The 22,088-nt window shown below is 39.2% G+C and overlaps 1 protein-coding gene across 1 annotated transcript; it reads right to left on the reverse strand.

Annotated features, from left to right (window-relative positions):
• Positions 1 to 38: 38 nt before the first annotated feature.
• LOC112156029 (serine/threonine-protein phosphatase PP1-beta catalytic subunit) lies at positions 39 to 18,632 on the reverse strand. Its single transcript, XM_024288156.2, has 8 exons — positions 18,478 to 18,632; positions 3,875 to 4,006; positions 3,568 to 3,798; positions 2,653 to 2,757; positions 1,437 to 1,508; positions 728 to 879; positions 523 to 657; positions 39 to 440 (listed from the first exon to the last, which is right to left on the reverse strand). The coding sequence occupies exons 1-8, from the start codon at positions 18,527 to 18,529 to the stop codon at positions 339 to 341; spliced, it is 981 nt and encodes a 326-aa protein (XP_024143924.1). The 5' UTR covers positions 18,530 to 18,632; the 3' UTR covers positions 39 to 338.
• Between the last annotated feature and the right edge of the window lie 3,456 nt (positions 18,633 to 22,088).

Raw genomic sequence — 22,088 nt, forward strand, 5'->3', positions numbered from 1 at the left:
ATGTTTGGTTTATTTTTCTGAATAAAGCAGACGTGGGCTAGTTAACCTGTATTTATTGAAAACCCAGCAATGGTCAGTCATACCGGTGGTGTCTGTACAGGCAGGGGGGTCAGGAGGAGTGGTAAACTACTGTCGTTCTGCTGTCAAGAGAATAGAACAAAAACAAGATGCTACAGAATGATCCGCTTGCTTTAAAAAGGTTATGTTAGCGCCGGTGAGGAGAAGCTTGGAGTCGATGCTTTGACTGGTTTGGTAGAGTGTTCGTGTGGATCTGCTTCCTCCTCTGCAGTGTTCTTCACGTCTGTGGTGGGAAACCAAAAAGACCGTTTGGTCGGTCTTCACCGTTTCTTTGGGGTCTGGGCTGTGCGTGGAGGAGTGACGGGCCGGGTGTTCATCCCGCCGTACTGGTACTTGGCTTTCTTCTCAGAAGGCTTCAGAATCTGGAAGGAAGCAGACACAGGTTCTAGATCACGGCGGCGCGAGGCGCTTTTTCTGACGTTTGGCTAATCAGGAATGTTATACCTGGAAGGAGCACATCAGGGTTTCATCCACGCTCATCATGCCGCCGGCGTTGTCAAACTCGCCGCAGTAGTTTGGGGCCGAGAATAAAGTCACCAGCTGGCGCTTGGCGAAGAACTCATAGCCGTCTTCCACCACCTGGGGGCACCAGAGACACCGTCAGTGTTGATGCAGGAGCTGGTTCAATAGTTAAGGGGGGTTCTGGTACCTGGTGGGCTCTGCAGATGAGGTCCAGATCGTGGCGGTTGAGGAACTTGCTGACCACATCCGCTCCGAAGGTGAAGGAGACGCCGCGGTCGTTCTCTCCCCAGCCCTGGACGTCTTTGTCCGGGTCGGACCACAGCAGGTCGCACAGCAGGCCTGCAGGGAGGGAGAGCACGATTCGGGTCAGACCCGACCAGAAACTCAGAACACGTTGGTCCTTCCCCGTCAGGAAGTTCCTTCCAAGACCTTAAGAGGATGTGAGAGCTGCCAGGCTCTGCACCCCTTATAAGGCCAGGAGCAGTCAGGTCTAATGCAGGGAGGGGGAACCGAGAGGTTACATGATGACATCAAACAGAGGAGCAGAGAGCTCCAACCAGCTGCTGAGCTCAGCAGAGAGTGTGAGGGGACAGGAAGTGACATCATTTTACCCAAACATCTTTAGGATGGACTATACTTCTAAATAAAGACAGCAGAGTCACTATCATGAGACAATCTGTGTTCATGTGAGTGAGTGCTCTCCACTACCTGTGTTCATGTGAGTGCTCTCCACTACCTGTGTTCATGTGAGCGAGTGCTCTCCACTACCTGTGTTCATGTGAGCGAGTACTCTCCACTACCTGTGTTCATGTGAGCGAGTGCTCTCCACTACCTGTGTTCATGTGAGCGAGTGCTCTCCACTACCTGTGTTCATGTGAGCGAGTGCTCTCCACTACCTGTGTCGGGGACGTCTGTGGGCCTCATGATGCGTCTGATCTGCTCCATGGACTGCAGGTCCGGAGACAAACCTGTGGGAGATGTTCAGATCTTAACGCTGCGTTCACATCAAACAACATTTGCACCTACGGGGGAAACGATGGAGACATTCATCTAGCTAAGCTAAGCTAACGTTAGCACAAACTTATGACTATTTACTCACATTGATAGCTGTAAATGTTAACATTAGTGATGATTTTGGTTTAGCGATGTAATGGATCACAGATGATCCGTATGGATCACTATCTAGGGTTTGGGACACACATGTACTGCAGGTTGATTCAGATTGCTAACCTCGTTTGATTTAAAGGGGCCACACATGCAGCGGTAGGCGGAGCTTCAGGAATCGAGTTGTTTTACTTCAGGTAGGAAAAACTCACAAAAAATGACTAATATTTCATAAATAATTTGTTTTTTAGTGTTCTAAAGGTAATATATGATCGTTTATGTGGATATAGTTCACTCTGAAGCTGAAAAAAATCATGGTATGAATTGTGTTTTATTACCAGAAACTAAAGAAAGAAAGAAGCTGTATGATTAGTTAGGCTTTATAAGCTATTGTCTTTATTTTAATTAGCAAATAGCTTAAAGACTTCAAGTTTAAAGCTACTTATAGTTTAGATGTGTGTCTTACATCCAGTTTAAGCATTACCAGATTAGTTGTCTAATCGAAAATTAATCTGTGATTCGACTAATAAAATAATCGTTTGTGGCAGCACTAGATCAGAAGTCCTGCAATGCGATTTGAGGTCTAGTGGGAAAAAATTCTGATGCGTGGTGTTTTCAGAATTCAAATGTCTGAACTTTTGCGTCAACCAATCAGGGACTCTGCTTTGACTGTGGATAAATGAATCGGATCGTTTTCCTCCTAAACTTCTTTATTTTTTTATTATTTGCATGCAGACAATACTAAAAAGTTTTCTTATTTTATTGTTTTAATATGTATCCCTTTCCGGACCAATGCAGGACTGCAAGTCATCAAACTGGGTCACAGAGAGATGAAGTACTGCTGAAAGCGTCCATCATTCAGACACAGCTCCTGCTGTAGATGGTGAAGCTCACCGTACTGACAGAGTCTCTGAATGATCCCATGAACCCAGACATGGAGACGTGATTACTGATGCCTTTGTAGAACTCTTTCAAATCCAGACAGGAGTCAAAAAAGAGCAGAAATACCTCCATGACAGCAGAAGATCTTCTCGTCCACGATGGCGGCGATGGGCAGACAGTTGAAGCAGTCGGTGAAAGTCTTCCACAGCTTGATGTTGAACCTGCGTTTACCTGTGGGATCAAGAGAGAAACAGAAGGATCGTTTTCATTTCTGAACGCAGCAACAGGAGGTTTGGGTTTATTCAGACGCTTCCTCAGTGTGTAGATCACACATGTCAAAGTCAAGGCCCGGGGGCCGGATCCGGCCCTCCAGGTAATTCTATCCGGCCCTCCAGATCATTTTATTTTAATGTTATTACTGACCCGATGTTATCTTGTGCTCATTTCTAACTTGTATAATTTTGACAAAATATATTTTTGTGGAGAGTAAAATATCAAAAGTTATTTAAGGTTTAAGTTGATTTATTCTGAAATAATATTCCAGCCTTTTTATTATTCATAATTATGCTAAAAAGATATGGTTTTAAAGTTTTTTGGACTATTTTGGCATTTACTAAGATTTCTTAGGCAATTTGGAGTTTAGCTAATAATGCTAACTACATGCTACATACTAACTGTTTTGGCTAATTTAAGCTTTTTTAAAAAGTTTTTTTAGGCTGTTTTGGAGTTTAGCTAATATTTTAGCTTTCAACTTCAGCCTTTTTAGCTAACAATTCCAAAATCTTCAGCTATCAGCACTAACATATTCAGCGGCCAAATTCAGTTTACAGCATTCACACTAGCATTATCACAGGTAATGATATATATCTAGTTCATAATCATGTTAAAAAGTTACAGTTTTAAAGTTTTAAAAATTGTAGTTGTAGAGTGTTCAGTAAATGTTTATCCTGTTCAGCCCACAATCTAAGGTGTGTTTTGGATTTTGGCCCTTTGTGTGATTGACTTTGACACCCCTGCGTGGAGTCGGTGCAGGCGGCTCACACTCGTCATAGAAGCCGTAGATGCGGTTGATGGAGGCACACTCGTGGTTCCCTCGCAGCAGGAAGAAGTTCTCGGGGTATTTGATCTTGTACGCCAGTAGCAGACAGATGGTCTCCAGAGACTGCTTCCCTCTGTCCACGTAGTCCCCCAGGAACAGGTAGTTGGCCTCGGGGGGGAAGCCGCCGTACTCGAAGAGCCTCAGCAGGTCTGTGTACTGTCCGTGGATGTCACCTGAGATCGACAGAGCACATCGTGTTGCTGCAGAAGAACAGCAGAAGGACGTGTTCATCGAGGAGGAGGTACGAACCGCAGATTTTAAGGGGGGCCTCCAGCTCCAGCAGGATGGGCTGACTGAGGAAGATCTCCCGGGACTTGATGCAGAGGCCTCGCACCTCCGCCTCCGTCATCTGGACGATCTTCCCAGGACGACATCCTCTTACTGTAGATGAAGGAGAGATGAAGATCAGCGACCACATGAATGTCCTGACTAATGAACATGGATGTCCCACCAGAGACGGAAAGTCTTCTGAAAAGTTACATTTAGGGATTTTTAAGACCTTTTCATGAACAATTAGAAAATGAAAAAGCCGTAAGGGGAATTGATTATTCACTTTTTTAAGAGACAAGTATTGCAGGTACATTGTGAAAATGAAAAAGCATTTCTGTTAATCCATTTTCATTTTTTAATTTGATATTTCTAATTGAAATTTTGGTCCAAATTTCCTAAAGAACTTTTTGAAAATGAAATGTCAAATCCCATTTTCTTTATCATTTTAATTAAGTTACAGAATGAGTGATGTTGAAGACGAAAATGAAAAGCTCTTCAGAGAATTAGGGCTGCACGGTGGCGCAGTGGTTAGCGCTCTCGCCTCACAGCGAGAAGGCCCCGGTTCGAATCCCGGCTGGGACCTTTCTGTGTGGAGTTTGCATGTTCTCCCCGTGCATGCGTGGGTTTTCACCGGGGACTCCGGCTTCCTCCCACCGTCCAAAAACATGCTTCATAGGTTAATTGGAGACTCTAAATTGTCCCTAGGTGTGAATGTGAGAGTGACTGGGTGTGTGATTGAGGCCCTGAGACAGACTGGAGACCTGTCCAGGGTGTACCCCGCCTTCGCCCTTCGGTAGCCGGGATAGGCTCCGGCACCCCCGTGACCCCGAAAGGGACAAAGTGGTCAAGAAGATGGATGGATGGATGGATGTTCAGAGAATTGCTTTTTAATTTCATTTAAAAGACAAGTAATGCAGGAACATTGTGAAAATGAAAAAGCCTTTCCAGTATTGACTTTTATAATGAATTATGAGTCACAAACACTTCCATACAAATGAAACATTAAAAAGTTAAACACATTAAATTGAAACCCTAAGCAGTTGTTTGTTTAAAATGAAACTATTTAATATCAAACATTGTGAAGTCAAGATTTTTTTCCAGAACGTTTTTCCTCAACTGATCAAATTCAAAAGAAGAAATCCACATGGTAAACTCCAAGAGTATAATTTTGAAAATCCTAAACCTGCTGGATTGAAGTAACATCAGCTTCAGAACACTTTTTTCAAGTTTTTTCTAAGATTTCTGCAGCCATACTTTCATTTAAACCTACAAATGTGTTGCTGATGGAGGAATATGGTTCTCCAAAACCCAGAGTTTCACTCCTCTCATAAACCGTGGTGGAGCTGCTCCCGTCAGACGACACCCCCTCAGAGAGCTGGAAACTCCCGTGAAGAGTCACAGCAGACGAGAGCTCAGGAACGTCACGGGTTCCAGCCACGCTTTTCACAGGGAGACTTTTACTGGTTGCTGAGGAGAGGTGGATTGTATGTCAGGACTCTTGGAGAGGGTGTGTGTGTACAAGTGCAACACTAGCCTTCTATTTTTGACTCCAGACCATGTAAACACCCCCACAGTAAGATGGCATTGACTGGACTGAGACGCCCACAGAAACACAGAAAGGTGGAGTTATATGTTAACATAAAAAAAAGGATCTTTTATCTTGAAAATCTCCTTCAGGGAGCACTGGGGTGTCCACTCTCCAGCAGTGACTTCACAGCCCCCCCCCCAATCTCTGTAGTGACGCATTTGCACATCTGTGCTGGTTCAGCTGATGTACAGGAAGGCCTCATCATAGCGGGACACACACACATCCAGTGACCTTGACATTAGGTCACAGCGTACAGAGCATGTGCACAGCCAGGTATCCCAGCATCCTCTGTCACCACCACAGCACTGCGGCTTCAGCAGCAGAGGAAAAAAAAAACAGGGAGACACCCCGCACCCCGTCACCATGGAAACCCAGAGAAACCACTTTCCGGACAGGGAGGTGTTTGGTGAGCAAAGCAGCTGCTGCATGGAAGCAGAGCGGGAAGCCCATCCATCCTGACGGAGTGACGACACATAGAACAGACTCCAAACATAAAGGGCTGATCCGATTCAAGTTAATGAAAGGACATGAATCAGGTGACCTCCTCTCAGGTGTGTCATGGTGCAGGTTCAGACATGATGATTGAACTTTGACTTTGAGTTTTTTTTAAAGAATAGAATAGATCCCATAGAGTCGAAAGTAATTATCTTGGCATTAACTATTACGAACAGCATATAGAATGTAAAAACACTTAAAAATAAAACAAAACAACAGTTATTGTCCAGTCTCTAAGAGAATGCAAATCATCTCATCTGTCAACCAAACTAAAAACTTCAAAGATCCAGTCTTAAGTTGTTTTGGAGTAGAAAAGGTACAAGTTTAAACATTTTATTAACTGATATTCAGAAATGTTTGGAGAGTTTTTCCAGCTGCTGATGGTCTCCTTTTGGATGGGAAGAGCAGAAACTTCCTGCCTTCATCATATTTTTTTTCCCGCAGATCTAATTGTTCTTAATCCATGCAAACGTCAGTGGAGTGTGTTGTTCAGAGAGGACGCAGAAGGAGATTTTCTTTTTTATTGGGTTTGTGACTGAGAAATCTCAATGATCGATGAGTACAAACAAGAAAATGTCTCCATAAATTTTCCATAATCTAAAGTCTAACATTTTCTTTTACAACAGTTTCTCATCTTGGGTTTCTGCTGGTCATCACTGAAGTTTTAATATGCCCATGGTTGTCCAAATTTCTATTTATGGGGGGTGTTCCAATTCCCTACAAGTCTCTGTATATAGACCACAATGCATTGCAATCGTCTACATTTTCATCAGTAGAAGACAGTGGACTCAAATAGTCTGTAAAAAGTTGTAAACTGGGTGAGGTCATATTTAGGGGGAAAACAGTAGTGAGTTGTGCATTAAAATCCAGATAACTAATAGTCCTGCACTAAAGCCTTTTAAGGGTTAGGAAGTAGAGAGGGAATTCTGACAAAGTCCATATGCTCTCCATAAAGGAGGGACTGATGTGAACAAGAACAACCTGCATCTTTCTGTCCTGATCTAGAAAAAAATATGAATGGAAAAAAGCTATTTTTAAAACTATTTCCTTCCCCCATTTTAGTGTCAAAATAACAGCTCAGTTAGGAAATAACTTCCTGTACACAAAAAGTCAAACACCAGTTCCTCTCTAAACTCTTTATCTGAGTTATTGAAACACTTTTGGTATCGAGTGTAATCTACATTCACAATCAGAAACTGTTTCTAACTGACTGATGGCTCAGCTCACATCAGTTTCATCAGTTTAATTCAGGAAAAACTACAACTGCGATCATCTTTTTATCTATTTTCAAAGTGGTTTTAATTATTATTGTGTTGTATATATCTGAAGGTCCCCAATTTGTCTGGTAAATAGTTTGGTTTGTTCGTGGTTTACTGATCCTCCTTTCAATATTTCAGTCAGATGTTTGAGTGCCATGATTTTCACACGCTTGGAGCTCTAAATGTTGTTTTCTTGAGCCTCTACTTTGTCAGCCCTTCAGCTGAAATGCTCAAAAGCATGAGCCACTGTTTTTCCAGCGATGAGCTCACATCAGACAAAAGCTGTGCTTTGATCACCCCCCTCCTTAGAGGGAGATCTGCATTCCTGGGAACTTCATAACCTCAGAGATGGACTCGGCTGTACGGCAGCCAAAGATGCACAAACTCCTAAAACACAGTATTAGTTCAATCTAAGCTGATGTTCACCAATCTGAAATTAATCTTCAGGAGCTAGCTTATTTCTCTGTCAGAAGAGGATGTAAAGTTCATTCAAGAAACTTTTCTGAGTCACTTTTTGAACCACACCAAAGTAGTGTTACAAAACACCACAACGTGAGCACAAGTTAACCTGTATGGTTAAAGTGGGTGGGAGGATGAAACCGGCACACGGGAGCGACAGACTCGTCTGATCAGTTTTCAAAACAGGCCTGAGGTTTCTGTTGCCCTGGGAGGTCAAGGATTTGAAAAGTGTCAGACACGAACGCCTCAGAGAAGGACGTAGAGCTGGAAGTCTACATGGTCGGGTGGTGCAGGAGCAGAAGAAGAAGAAGAAGAAGAAGGATGGTTTATTTCAAGTGTGTCCCAGACCCAGAGGAGGGGGAGAAAGTGAAAGATAATTACAGACGAGTCGGTCTGTGGAAGGCTTTACCATATATGGGCACTGGCATACGGTAGGAGGAGGAAGCAGTCAGTCATCTTAAAGAGGGAGAGCTCAAAAGCTCCAGAGCTGCATGTCATGAGATGAGAAGGAGCCCATTATGCAGGGGGCCAGGCCTTGCTCCGGGTGAGACGCTAAGAAGCTGTGATGGTGCTGGACTGGCAGACAGCCAGGCGAACTCGCATCAACTTTCCCGTAGAACTTTCTCAAGGACATGTTTCATCGGGAAAGGGTGGATGGAGCCACAAGTCTGCGCAGGATCTCGCTTTATATTTTTAATCCTCTCATCCAGGTCTACCAGCAGGCACAAACTGAGCTTTGATTGAATGTAATGTGTGTTTTTGTATAAAGTCAACGTTGTGTGACGGCATTCTCCTGCAGACACAAACCCGACGTAAATCATCATTAAATTCTCAAAGAGAAAACATGAACTGAAGACTTCCGTGAAGTCAGTTTGCAGGAGAAAAAAAAAAAAAAAAACTAAAAAAGTTGCTTTACCTGCGATAATTCTTGTTTGAATGCTTTTAACTGAAAGTAGTCACTGAAAATGGTGATGCAATTTACTTTAATTGCTGGGGGGATTTGCTGAAAATGCAAAAGCTATTTGCAAAATGTGAAATTTGCTAAAAGACTAGAACATTTTGTTAAAGAACTATGAAAGAGCGCTGAAGTTGACCTACATTTCTGAAAAAAAGGTAAAATGACTTAAAAATCCCTAATAAATGCCAATTTTGAAAAAAAAAAAATAGTGTGTTGCTTAAATATGAGTTTAACTCTAAATTAGCTCATAAAACCTTAGTGGATGTCAAGTTAGCCAAAAAAAAGATCCTGTTGCTTATTTACTAGCTAAACTCCGAAATAGTCCAAACTTCCTCAGAAAACTAAATTAGTCAAAAATGTTAGCATGTTGCTAAAATAGAAGCTAAACTCTAAATTAGACTATAAAACCCCAGTAAATAGCAAATTAGCTAAAAACATTAGCCTGTTGCTAAAATAGAAGCTGAACTTTAAATTAGCATAAAAAACCTCAGTAGATGCCAAATCGTTGAAATTGTGATTGAGTTTTTATGTGCCGAAAAACATTTAAAAAGGAGCGGGAGAGTCACTATAGTGTGAATGTTTACGAAGCATTTACACAAGTCCCTCATTCACCCTCCAAACTGTTCACGTTAGAGATGATTACCACATTAATTGGGCTGTTGAAAATATTAAGATTTATCCCCACAAAGACAAAGAATACCCCACTGTTTTCCTCTTCACCAAAGAGTATAATAAGTCAACAATAAGGCCAATCTATCCCACAATTCTTTGCCAGCTGTCACTAAAACGTGAGAACATGAAGACCTGACAATGAGCGTTTTATTATCAAACCTGGCAGTGCAGCTCAGAAGGCACACAGTGTACCACCCCTCAAAGAGGGCAATTTGAGAGTTTAGTCATGCAGGGAGCACAACCAGCTTACTCTTTAAGAGCTTGTGGCTTTGTCACAACTAGTGTCTTTCAAACTACATTTCCATCTGCTTTGGATTCACAACAATTTGAACTAGAAAAGTTGCATTACCTGCGATTATGCTAGTGTGAGTGCTTTTTGCTGAAAGTAGTCGCTGAAGATGCTGAAGCTTTTTACTGGAAATGGTGATGAAATGTACTTAAATTGCTAAAGGGATTTACTGAAAATGCAAAAGCTATTTGTAAAATGTTAAATTTACTAAAAGACTGGACATTTCATTAAAGAACTATGAAAGAGCGCTGAAGGAGAACAAAATTTCTGAAAATTTTTCTAGTAAAATTTCTTAAAAGTCATTAATACATGCCAATTTTACAAAAATATTTAGTCTTTTGCTGAAATATGACCTAAACTCCAAATTAGAACAAAAAATCTTAGTAGATGCCGAATTGGCCAAAAAAGCTAGCATACAGCTTAAATATTAGCTAAACTCCAAATTAGCCTAAAATTCTTCAGTAAACTAAATAAGTCAAAAACATTATCTTGTTGCTAAAATAAAAGCTAAACTCCAAATTAGCCTATAAAGACCTCAGTAGATCACACATTAGCCAAAAAATTTAGCATCTTGCCAAAATATTAGCTGAACTCAAAATTAGCATAAAAAATCAGTAGATGCCAAATTAGCCAAATAAGCTAGCAGATACTTTAAATACTAGCTAAACTCCAAAATTAGTCTATAAAACCCCAGTAAATAGCAAGTTAGCATTTTGCTAAAATATTAGGTAAACTCCATTTTTTTTAAATACTATAAAAGATGAAAACATTTGTCATGAATATATTGTTTGTTGCTAATTTGAAATTTGAAGACTTTCTAATTTATTTCTTATGGGGAATATTTAGTTCAATATTACAAAAACTATAAAGTTTATGAATACCAGGCAGTAATGTTTTGACAGCAAGATTGCTAAAAAAAAAAATCGCAGAAAGTCTGATTTTGTTTTTACATGCCAAAAAACATACAGAAAGGAACAGAAGAACCACTATAAAAAAATACTTGGAAATGCAGTTTTAAATTTAATTTTCTTAATATACGTCTTCCATCATCAAAAAAATGCAACTAGAACATGTTAAAAACACCATTTTAATGCGTGTGGTCCTTTAAAGTTAAATCTTAAGTTTAAATACAAAGTAAGTCAGGCACAAAGAAAGTTAAGACCAAGTCAAACTACAGTTTTAGTGAAAACATTGAGATTCCTTCAAGATTACAGAACTTCTCAGCTTCAGCTTAATGCTGACACTTGCCAATATAACTGTTCTCACAAGTTTGCAAAAATATGGAGGACACTTAAGGGAACTTTTATTAGGTCAAGTAACCCCATGAATTTTAAGAAGGCATGACTCGTGCATATTTCAGTCTCAGCTGCAGCTCACAACGCCAACAAAAAAATGCCCCATCAGAGCTTTTTTCGCCATCCACCTCCATTTTCTACACCCGGGCGAGAAGCCAGGAGCTCCCCGACACTCCATCAAGCCCTCGCCCACACGGGGCAGTGGGAGACACTGAACCCTCAGTGATTAGAAAATGAAATACATAACTGCAAAAGAAACTCCTAATGCAGAAAGGCCGTCCTGCAGTGGTATTTGTGTGCAGGCTTTGCATTTCGGGGGAGGTTTTGTTGGTGCCAGGGGTGAATGACTGTCTTTGTGGAGCAACGGAAAGGATGAAACTGAGAGAAGTGAACGGGAGGACGCATGGCTGCAGAAAGTTGGGAGCGATGGGAAAATGGAGGGAAAAAAGAAAGAAACTAAAGCTGAAGGCAGGCTGCAGCAGCAGCAGAGGGAGTGAATAGAAGAGAGGGGTTTATTGCAAAGCTTAGCCTGGACGCTGAAAAGCCTGGGTGAGAGCTCTCTCCGCCGTGTTTGGTGCCAGGGGGCGAGCACTCCTCGCCACACAGGCACCACCATTGTTGTTTCCATAACAGAGTGGCATGCCAGCAGCCTGAACGCCGCACAGCAACACAAATTTACATCTACTTTCAAGAACAGTATGGTAAAACGGTACAAAACGGCCAAACCATGCAGAAAATTGTCATCAATGATGCTTACAGAATATAAACGCAAACAAAAAACTGAGCCTCTGCAGGAATGTTCACTCAAAGCTTTCAGAAAGGATAAAAAAAAATTACAAGAAAACAAACCTCAACTCATTCTGTTTGAAAGCATGTTGCTGCAAACATTTAGCCGGCCAATCATGTGGCAGCGGCGAAATTCATTCACGCTATTAGGACAATTGCTAAAGTCCAAACTCAATAAAGAAAAGGTGATTTGAGAGGCTTTTGAATGCTTGCGAGTATTGCACAAACTGCTGATCTACTGGGATTTTCCCAAACAACAGTAGTTTAAATGGAGAAAAAACATGTTTGTGAGCAGAAAAATCAACAGGTTTAAAGACATTCAAATTATACAGAAAAACATGTCAACTCATGAGGCAGATTACCATTGTAAGTGCCACAACTGTCAACAAGAACAGGGAATTGAGACTACAACAGTAAAGAACTGAAAAACACGCCCTCCCATCAAGCTCAGTCCTGAAAATGTGGTTTCTCTTATGCTTTACACATCAACGGGTTATGTGGGGCATTTTTAAAAGTACCGAGTTGCTGTGATTTCCTGGTTAGATAGTTCCACCGAGTTTAGCATCAACAGCACGAAAAGTAAATGAAAACAAGCTGAAACAAACATTAGAAACAGAGCAGCTGAAATGCCTTAAACAGCAGACAGATGACTAATTTACAACTCAGTCTCACCTACATGAACGAACAGGCAGCTCCTACTTCTGTCAAGGATCATTACTAAGTGAGCTCCAGGAATAGGAAACTAGCAGAAAACGAAATAATATGTATACATTTGAAGGTCCCACACATAAGAATGTATTTGTAAAGTCGAGGCAGCCTAAGGGGAAAAAAGGATGTTAAAGTTGTAAATACTTGTGTTGCTTACTCTTCCACTTTAAGGACTAGTTACAGAACAAAAATGTGAAAAACAAAACCAGCAATCCGAGACACTTTCATTATTGGAAACCATGTTGTCAGTCCATCAAGTTCAGCTCGACAGCACAAACTAAAAAAACCTGCTCAAGAACATATTTGCTGTACGTCCTAAAAACACCACGATAAAATATCTTGACACCCACTTCACAGACTAATATTTTTAGCAGAGTACATTTACTTGAAAATTGTATTTTCGTCAGTTTTGTAACGATGGAGGAACTATATATATTAAGAAAATCAAGCTTAAACTTGCATGTCTGAGTATTTCTTTATTCGTGAATCAGGAGCAGACGGAAAAAATGCTTTCATGTGTTATGTAGAAAATATGTTGGGCGAGTCACAAGCTCTCTGTGGCAACAGTCAGAGGTGAATTTCTAATAGACTTCTACTGCTCTGCAGAAACTATGTCATAGAATAGGGGTGTCAAACTCAATCGCACAGGGGGCCAAAATCCAAAACACGCCGTAGGTAATTTATTGAACACTCTAAAACTACATTTTTAAAACTTTAAAACCGTAATTTTTTTACATAATTATGAACTAGATATATAGCATTACTTGCGATAATGCTTGTGTGAATACTGTAAGCTGAATTTGGCTGCTGAAGATGCTGAAATTGAAAGATAAACACCCTGAAATTGATAGCTGAAATTACTGAAGCATATAACTGAAAACACTGAAGCTGATAGCCGGCTAAAATATTAACTAAAAGCCAAATTAGCCTAAAAAACTAAAACTAAAATATTTAAACTCCCCCTGAGGCAGGAGCACTCCACCCACCGAGAGTTCAAACTACCTTTCTCCGGTTGAGAACCATGGCCTCAGACTTAGCGGTGCTGACCCTCATCCCAGCCGCTTCACACTCGGCTGCAAACCGCTCCAATACATGCTGGAGCTCCTGGCTCGATGGAGCCAACAGAACAACATCATCTGCAAAGAGCAGAGAGGAAATCTTGTGGTCCCCAAACCAGATCCCATCCAGCCCCTGTCTTCACCTAGAAATTCTGTCCATAAAGACTATGAACAGAACCGGTGATAAAGGGCAGCCCTGCCGGAGTCCAACATGTACCGGAAACAGGTCTGACTTACTGTCGGCCATGCGAACCAAGCTCCTGCTCCGGTCATACAGAGACCGGACAGCCCTCAGTAAGGCTCCCCGGACCCCACACTCCCAGAGCACCCTCCACAGGACACCACGGGGAACGCGGTCGAATGCCTTCTCCAAATCAACAAAACACATATGGACTGGATGAGCGAACTCCCACGAACCCTCCAGTACTCTGGAGAGGGTGTAGAGCTGGTCCACTGTTCCACGACCAGGACGGAAACCGCACTGTTGTTCTTGAATCTGAGGTTCGACTATCAGACGGACTCTCCTCTCCAGTACCCTGGCATAGACTTTCCCAGGGAGGCTGAGGAGTGTGATTCCCCGGTAGTTGGAACACACCCTCTGGTAACCTTCTTGAAAAGTGGAACCACCACCCCAGTCTGCCAGTCCAGTGGTACAGTTCCTGTCTGTTACGCAATGCTGCAGAGACGTGTCAGCCAAGACACTCCTACAACATCCTGAGACTTGAGGTACTCAGGGCGAACCTCCGGAGCCTTGCCACCGAGGAGCTCTTTGACTACCTCGGTGACCTCAGCTTGGGTGATGGACAGTTCCACCCCAGTGTCCTCAGCCTCTGCTTCCTCAACGGAAGGCGTGTCTGCAGGGTTGAGGAATAAAATTATGTTTTGTCAAAATTATACAAGTTAGAAATAAGAGCAAAATAACATCAGACCATTAATAACAATAAAATGAAATGATCAGGAGGGCCGGATAAAATTACGAGGAGGGCGGGATTCGGCACCCGGGCCTTGATTTTGACACGTGTCCTAGAAAATGACACGTTTTTTTTTTTTTTTTAATTGTAGATAAAACCAGCATTTAAAGAGCACTGGGCTTCAAAATATATCAAAAGATGATATGAGTGGGACGTTAGAAGTCAATAGAACTTTTTTCTTTTATTTTTATTTATTTATTTTGAAAACCACCGCTATAGTTTCTGAATTTGCTTTTCAAATGAGTAAGCATCTCGATCTCCTGGTGCTGCTAAGAATATCCCAGCAGTGGGAGCCGGGTCTAATTTTATTTTAATGTGTTTAACAGCTTTCAGTATGAAGAGGACTTTTGCTACTTTTTTAATAGATAATTTTACATATACACAAAGTTCTTCAAATATAACGTTTGACACAATCGTCAGCATCATAAAGAAAAACTAACATAATATTTGACAAAAAAGTTATATTTTAAGCATGTTTATGCGCCGTGTCCCATAAAGTGTAAAAATATCCTATTTGAGGGCAGAAAAACAAGAAAAGTCCTCAGTCCTGCATCCACACCCCTGAATCTGAGTTACCGAAAGAGAAGGTTAGTCTCTCCCAGGAACAGCTGTGGCTGTTGACATTTAGTAAGAGATCAGGAGGCTCTCTGTTTGTGCGTCTGTGTGCAGGAATATGTTGGCTAATGCAGTGCTGGCTGAAAAAGCAACACAATTGCTGAAGTTGTTACAGAAAGCCTTGGCTGCACTGGAGCAAAGGTCCTTGTGCTAAGAAGTAAACACTTGAATGTGGCAGTGTGAAGAACACAAACACGACTGGAAAATGTTTGAAATGTGTCACAGAGTCGCTCCTTGAGAATTTGAAATGTTTTGAAACTTCACGGTCATAAACAAGAATATGACAGAACAGAGACTGCTGTCAGACCTGCATGTTCTCTTTTCTGACATTGGTCAAGTCATGGGACCACGACTAGAAAATGACAAATGTGCAACCATCCTGAGCAGATGAGGCGAAATGTTGAACTGTCAATTATGCACTTCCTCTGCTAAACAAACAAAAAAAAAAGGGGGGGGGGGGTGTTAAAGTTTCAGACTAACATAAATACATCAACTACATAACCACATATTAGGGATTCCAGACAAGTCAGACAAGTGTGGTGCTATAATCCGAGGGGGTCAAACTCAAATGCATAAGGGGCCAAAATCCAAAACACACCTTCAGGTCGCGGGCTGAACTGGATAAACATTTATTAAATACTCTAAAACTGAACGTTTTAATCTTTTAAAACCGTAACTTTAAAATAAGTATGAAATAGATATTTAGCATTACCTGCGATAATGCTAGTGTGAATGCTGTAAGATGAATTTGGCCGCTAAAGATGCTGAAATTGGTAGCTGAAATCACTGAAGCTAATAGCTGAAAACGCTGAAGCTGATAGCCAGCTAAAATGTTAGCTAAATGCAAAATTAGCTTACAAGCCTAAAACAAAAAACTTAGGTTAGCCAAAACAGCTAGCATGTTGCTGAAAAAAATTGCTAAATTTCAAAATATCCTAAAAAACTGAAAAAAGCCTAAATTAGCCCAGACTACTAGGGTGTAAATGTTATCCTAACTCCAAAACAGCCTAAAAAACAAAAAAAAAGCCTAAATTAGTTAAAACAGCTAGCATGTAGCTGAAATTTTGGCGAATCTCCAAAACAGCCTCAAAAACTAAAAAAAATCCAAAATTTTTCAAAGCAGCTAGCGCTGTAGCTGAAATATCAGCTAAACTCCAAAATATTCTTGAATAAATCAATTTATACCTTAAATAACTTTAAATATTTTACTCTCCATTAAAGTATATTTTGTCAAATTTATAGAAGTTAAAAATAAGCGCAAGATAACATTGGCCCATTCACAACAATAAAATAAAATGATCTGGAAGACCGGATAGAAGCCTTGACTTTGACACGTGCTTTAGTCCAAACCACCTAAAAAAGTTTCAGGTCTCACTCTGACTGTTTTTGTCTCTTGTTAAAGTGCTCCCAGTGGTCTTTTAATTTTGATTATGGAGTTATTAAATTACATCAGGTTTAACAAGAGACAACTAAAAGATTTTTTGTCATTATTAGTAGCTTATTAGCAATTTTTTTAAATGGTTTTTCTGAATTTGTTGTTGTTGTTTTGTATCACAATAAAAATTAAGATTTGAACCAGATTGTTGGGAAACATCTCACGCCTCTTATTTACATCAACTCCTCCAGAACATCAACTCCGGCGTGGAAAGAAGCTTTGTCGCACATGTAAATGTTTAGTGAGGACAGAGACGCGCTGTGTTCTCAGGAGATGCTACATCGAAACAGACAATTTGCTTCATCTGTGTGGGGATCCCTTATTTAGAGCTGCTGTGAGTCATCCACCACTGCCAACCAATACACAACAATGCTACCAGACAAGCAGCCTTTCTTTGAAAGTACATGGATACTTGGTACGCAGAAGAAAGTGGCTGATATTTCAGGCATCACTCCTAAAACTAAAGCCTTACAGCAAATGCCAGATCTGGCCTCCTGGGTAATCATAGCCGGCCCTCCAGATCATTTTATTTTATTGTTATTAATGACCTGATGTTATCTTGAGCTTATTTTTAACTTGTATGATTTTGACAAAATTTTTTTTTATAAAGAGTAAAATATTGAAAGTTATTTAAGGATAAGTTGATTTATTCTGGAATAATATTCTTTTTTATTATTATTCATAATTATGTTAAAAAGTTACTATTTAGAAGTTTTAAAAATTGGCCTTCTGCTAGCTTTGGATTATTTTGGCCTTTATTAAGATTTTTTTAGGTCATTTTGGAGTTTAACTAAAATTTCAGCTACATGCTAGCTGTTTTGGTTAATTAAGGCTTTTTCAGTTTTTAGGCTATTTTGGAGTTTAGCTATTTTTTCAGCTACATGCTAGCTGTTTTGACTAAGCTAGGGTTTTTTTCTTTGAGTTTTTTAGGCTAATTTGGTATTTAGCTATTATTTTGGCTAGCTATCAGCCTCTGCATTTTCAGCCATCCGCTTCAGCGTTTTCAGCTATCAGCTTCAGCGTTTTTAGCTATCAGATTCAGCGTTTTCAGCTATCAACTTCAGCGTTTTTAGCTATCAATTTCAGCATCTTCAGCTATCAGCATTAGCATCTTCAGCAGACAAATTCAGCTAACAGCATTCACACTAGCTTTAACACAGGTAATGCTATATATCTAGTTCATAATTGTGTTTAAAGTTTTTAAAAACTAGTTTTAGAGTGTTCAATAAATGTTTATCTTATTCGGCCTGCGACCTAAGGTGTTTTTTGGATTTTTTTTAATTGAATTAAAGTGAAAAAAAATGATTTCTGTTTGCTGTTTTTTTATTTTTTTTACCCTTTATGGTCAACGAAAACGTCTAAAATCAAATAGACAAACCAAAGTTTAAAAAGTGGATTTTGTACTGGAAATGGTTGCTGGATAAATTCCCAGCAGGTTTCTCTAAAGTGGACACCTCTTTAACACACCTACATCTGACCACTTCAGCTAGGATTAAAATGTAAAACTTGATATAAATATTAAAATCATCATCTAGTTAAACGTTTCTACTTGTGTAAAGCTGTCACTCATAGCTGAGGGGGTTCTAAAAATTAAAGAGTTTGTGTCAATGGGAATTTAAAAAGTAGAAATAACTTTATAACTGAGTAATTGAAAGGAGACAGCAGTAAAAGTAACAATCAATGCTGCCTCAAACAAAGCCACTGCTTCAACTTTTCCCCGCAATTGTTCGAGAAGCTGCACTTACTAGACTCCAAAAAGACATAAACGAGTTTAAATGTAAGACAAAGACAGTCAATACGTAAACATTTAGGTGTACCTACCACTACATACCTGCAGCCAAAACTAGTCATTTTTCACTCAAGAGCCGGGCTACGCTAGCTACTAAACCGGGCTAGTTTCTTCCCACTTCGACACGAAATGTAGCCTTAAACTGTTCGGATGAAAACCACACATAAACAAAGAGAACCTGGTCGATACCGGTCGATAAACTCACCCTCTAAGAGCCTGGAAATCAAAGAGTCGACGTCCAACTCCCCCTCCGCCATATTTCTGTAACAAACAGTCGAGCCCGCCGCAGTCTGGGGAAGGCAGGGTGGAGAAGAAGACCCGCCTCGCCGCGAGCGCAGCCGGCCTCCTCCCAGTAAGGCATCTCCCGCTGCGTTCAAGATCCCTCGGATATTTTAGATCCCAACTTTTCGAGTGTCTTGAACGAAGCAGTCTTTAGTCGGCAGCATATTATCAGTCTCTTACTGTGTTATTGAGTTATATTTACACTTAAATCAGTGAAACAAACTTTTATTTTTTTCAACAGGAAGTGAAAAATCTTAAAATCCACTTTTTTAACTACAGAACGAAATGCAACACTACATAAAACCATAGACTGTAAAAATTAATTTATATACAGTCTATGCATAAAACACAAAAGTAAAATAATAATAATAATAATAATAATAATAATAATAAAATGAGGCAATAAGTCAACTATTCTTTTTTTATGTATTCAGATGTGTTTGTAGAACAGAAGGGGAAAACACACTCAAGTTATTTTGGGGTTTAAAAGTGAACTAAAAATTAATCTTTGTCAAACCAACACAAACCTGGTTTTTAATTTAAAATACATAAAAAAAAGGAAATTAGTAAAACTCAAAATTTTGAGAGTAAGTGACATTTCTGACTAATCAATTGTACTTTATTACTTACTGCAGCGAGCCAACAGAAGAGATAACTATCAATTGTTACATGGATATAATACACATTTTTAAAAATGTGTCCATTAAAACAAAACTTTGTATGTTTGTATGCCTTTGGGACCAAACATTTTTGAATTTGTGTATAAAGTGAAAACTTAGTATGGAGGTATTGGAAAGAAAGAATAAAATAACAATTGCAATTTTTTATTTCCTGCACATATTTTTGATTTTTATTTATTTTTTTTTTGTTTTGTTTTTTTTACTTCAAAAACACATAAAATCTGCAATAAAATAGAGTCAAAAAGAATAGTCTCTCTACACATTTTATTTACAAAAAACATACATGTAAATTGATGTATTTTCGACAGTAGTAACAACATTTGAACAGTCAAAATGTGAAATGTATCCAACACAAACATACAATGTTAACATGTGCGGGTTTATGCAATGCAACATTGGAAACCAGACATGGGATCTTCAAGAGTTGTTTGAATTTAAGCCAAATTTTAAATTAATCTCTAAATGTATTAAAAGTTGGACACTCTTGGAGTGAGGGGTACATTGTTCCAGATGTTACAACTCTTAAGAGATAGAACAGACGGATTAAAATTGTTGCGTTGTTGCACACGGTGTAACTCCAGTTACAGATTGGTTTAGACTTCAACTTAATATATTCTCTCAATGGAGCAGATACATGTTCGTGAAAGATTTTGAATATTGTACAAACATAGTTAAAATATTAATAGTTTCAAAATTCCAAAAGTTGTAAGATTTCAGGAGAAAAAAGGGATTATTTTTATCTTAAGACCTGTAAGATAGTAGGAGAGCACAGAAGCAGATGGGTAACGGGAAGTGGGGCCGGACATCATGCTAACAGTCAGAACTCAAATGTGAATTTTATAATGAACTCCTGCCGCTCTGCAAAATCTGTGTCCTGTAAAACACACAGGTTTTTTTATTTTGGCTAAAAACTGTATTATCATAATAATATTTTTTTTAAACCTCCAACACTTTGAAAATGGATCTAAATAGGATCAGAGTGAATCTTAAAAGTCACTAGTGAGTGTCCAGATTGTAAAACAATGGTCTACAGAAATTACTCACTGCTGTTATTGTAATAGAAGGCTAACTGAATATAACATTAAATAATTTACTAATTAAATTCAAGAAAGATATAAAAAAAATGAGACCTGATGATTTATACCACAGCGCCTCGTAGTGGCCATTCTGTTATTCAACTTTTTATTATTATTATTATTACTAAAACATTAAGCACATTAAAGTATCATAAAGTTTTTTATTTCCTTTTAAAACTTTTTTATGTCTTAGTGATAAAAATCTAGTCTAAAGTAGGCCATCGGGTAAACTGTTGCGCAACGGTGGAACCTGGCGGAAGCTCTGGTTCAGACGTGTATGGTCGCAGAGGAAACGCTGAACCGCAGGCTTCAGTCGCGCGCGCGGCAGGCCCGGACCGTGAGTCCGCTCGCCGTGACTGCAGCTGAAAGTTATGTCGCCGCTCTCCCCCTCACGACTTATTTTTCTGTTGCTCTCTAGTGCGTCATCTGGGTATTTCCGCACTGTTTTGAGTGGGTGGGGGCAAGTAAGTGGCGCTGGAAAGTAAAAAAGTGAAGATCTGCGTCAAGCCGGAAATAGGGCAGCACCGGAAGCACTTCCGCCAGTATTTCAAAATAAAATAGTCTTCACTTTCAGAACATATTTGTCCTTTAAATTAAAGGTAATTTGGGTAGTAAAAGTTTAGTTTTTATTCATTTTGAAAGCATATTCAATATGAAATTGTGTTTTTTCATATTTAGGTACCATTTATTTCCGTTTCAATCATCTGATTTTTTGTTATTTTTGAAGTATTCACAGGCTTAATCTTTCAACCTTCTGATTTATTTTAAATCAGAGTTTAAAATGTGTTTTTTTTTTCATTTAACACAAATTTCCACCCTTTTATCACCTGAATTTGTAAAGTAAATTTTTGCTTACAAATTAATAGAATAGAAAAAGTAAAAAAAAAAAAAGTTTTAAATATGAGTTTTTTATTGTCATCATACAACCGAATTGCAGCACAAGTACCAAACATACTTGTAAATGAGAATGACAAAAAAAGTAAAACTGATTGGATAAAATCTATAAACAATAATTTACACATAAACCTACAAAAAAATAATAAGGATAATCATAAGAATTAATCACAGCAATGTTTTTTTTTCTTTTGTCTCTGTGATGAAACATGAAAATGCCCTTCAGGGCTGATTGTTCGGCTGCAGAATTCCAATAGTACTAAACAAGGAGAGCGATAAAAGGAATGCAGCAGGTGTTGTGATAGGCTAAATGTTCTGGGAGTTCCCAGGAAGCATATAGGTTCTGTTGTGCTCTTTTTAAAAAGACAGTTTGTGCGTTTTCTGTCCATTGGAGGTCCTGTGAAATGTGAGTCCAGGAATTTTCAATCAAATATGAAAGGAAAGCCAAATAACATTGTGAATTTAAAATAAATATAGCAAAACATAAAAAATGTTTATTTTTCCACTCTATACCAATTATTTGGACAGAAAATAGTCCAAATAAATCATTATCTGTTGTTTTTATTGGACATTTTAAATGTGGTCTTCATTTGATTTATATGTGTGGCATATATTAAATATGTTGATCAAAACTGTAAATATAGTTAGACAATGTTTCCCATCACGTATGCAATAACAAATAAAATCAAAATTATTTGTACATGTTTTTAAACCAATATATATTTACTTTAAGTGCCTACAACAACCTTCTGCTTTATGTGCGTATTTACGCACCACATATTACAGTTTAAGTCTGCGATAACGTCAGTTTAAGACTGCAGAACAAATGCAAATCATTCAGAAAAGTAGATTTTTAAAGTGTAAAAATGTAAGTTAAAATTCCT

The sequence above is a fragment of the Oryzias melastigma genome, linkage group LG18, assembly GCF_002922805.2.
Source record: "Oryzias melastigma strain HK-1 linkage group LG18, ASM292280v2, whole genome shotgun sequence".
Taxonomy (NCBI): Eukaryota; Metazoa; Chordata; class Actinopteri; order Beloniformes; family Adrianichthyidae; genus Oryzias; species Oryzias melastigma.

Excerpts from the sequence above, each read along its gene's own strand:
- LOC112156029 (XM_024288156.2), bottom strand. The coding sequence starts at position 18,529 with ATGGCGGAGGGGGAGTTGGACGTCGACTCTTTGATTTCCAGGCTCTTA. Across the intron at positions 3,799-3,874 it reads GGCCCCCCTTAAAATCTGCG|GTGACATCCACGGACAGTAC; the intron begins GTTCGTACCTCC and ends TGTCGATCTCAG. Across the intron at positions 658-727 it reads TCATCTGCAGAGCCCACCAG|GTGGTGGAAGACGGCTATGA; the intron begins GTACCAGAACCC and ends TGGTGCCCCCAG.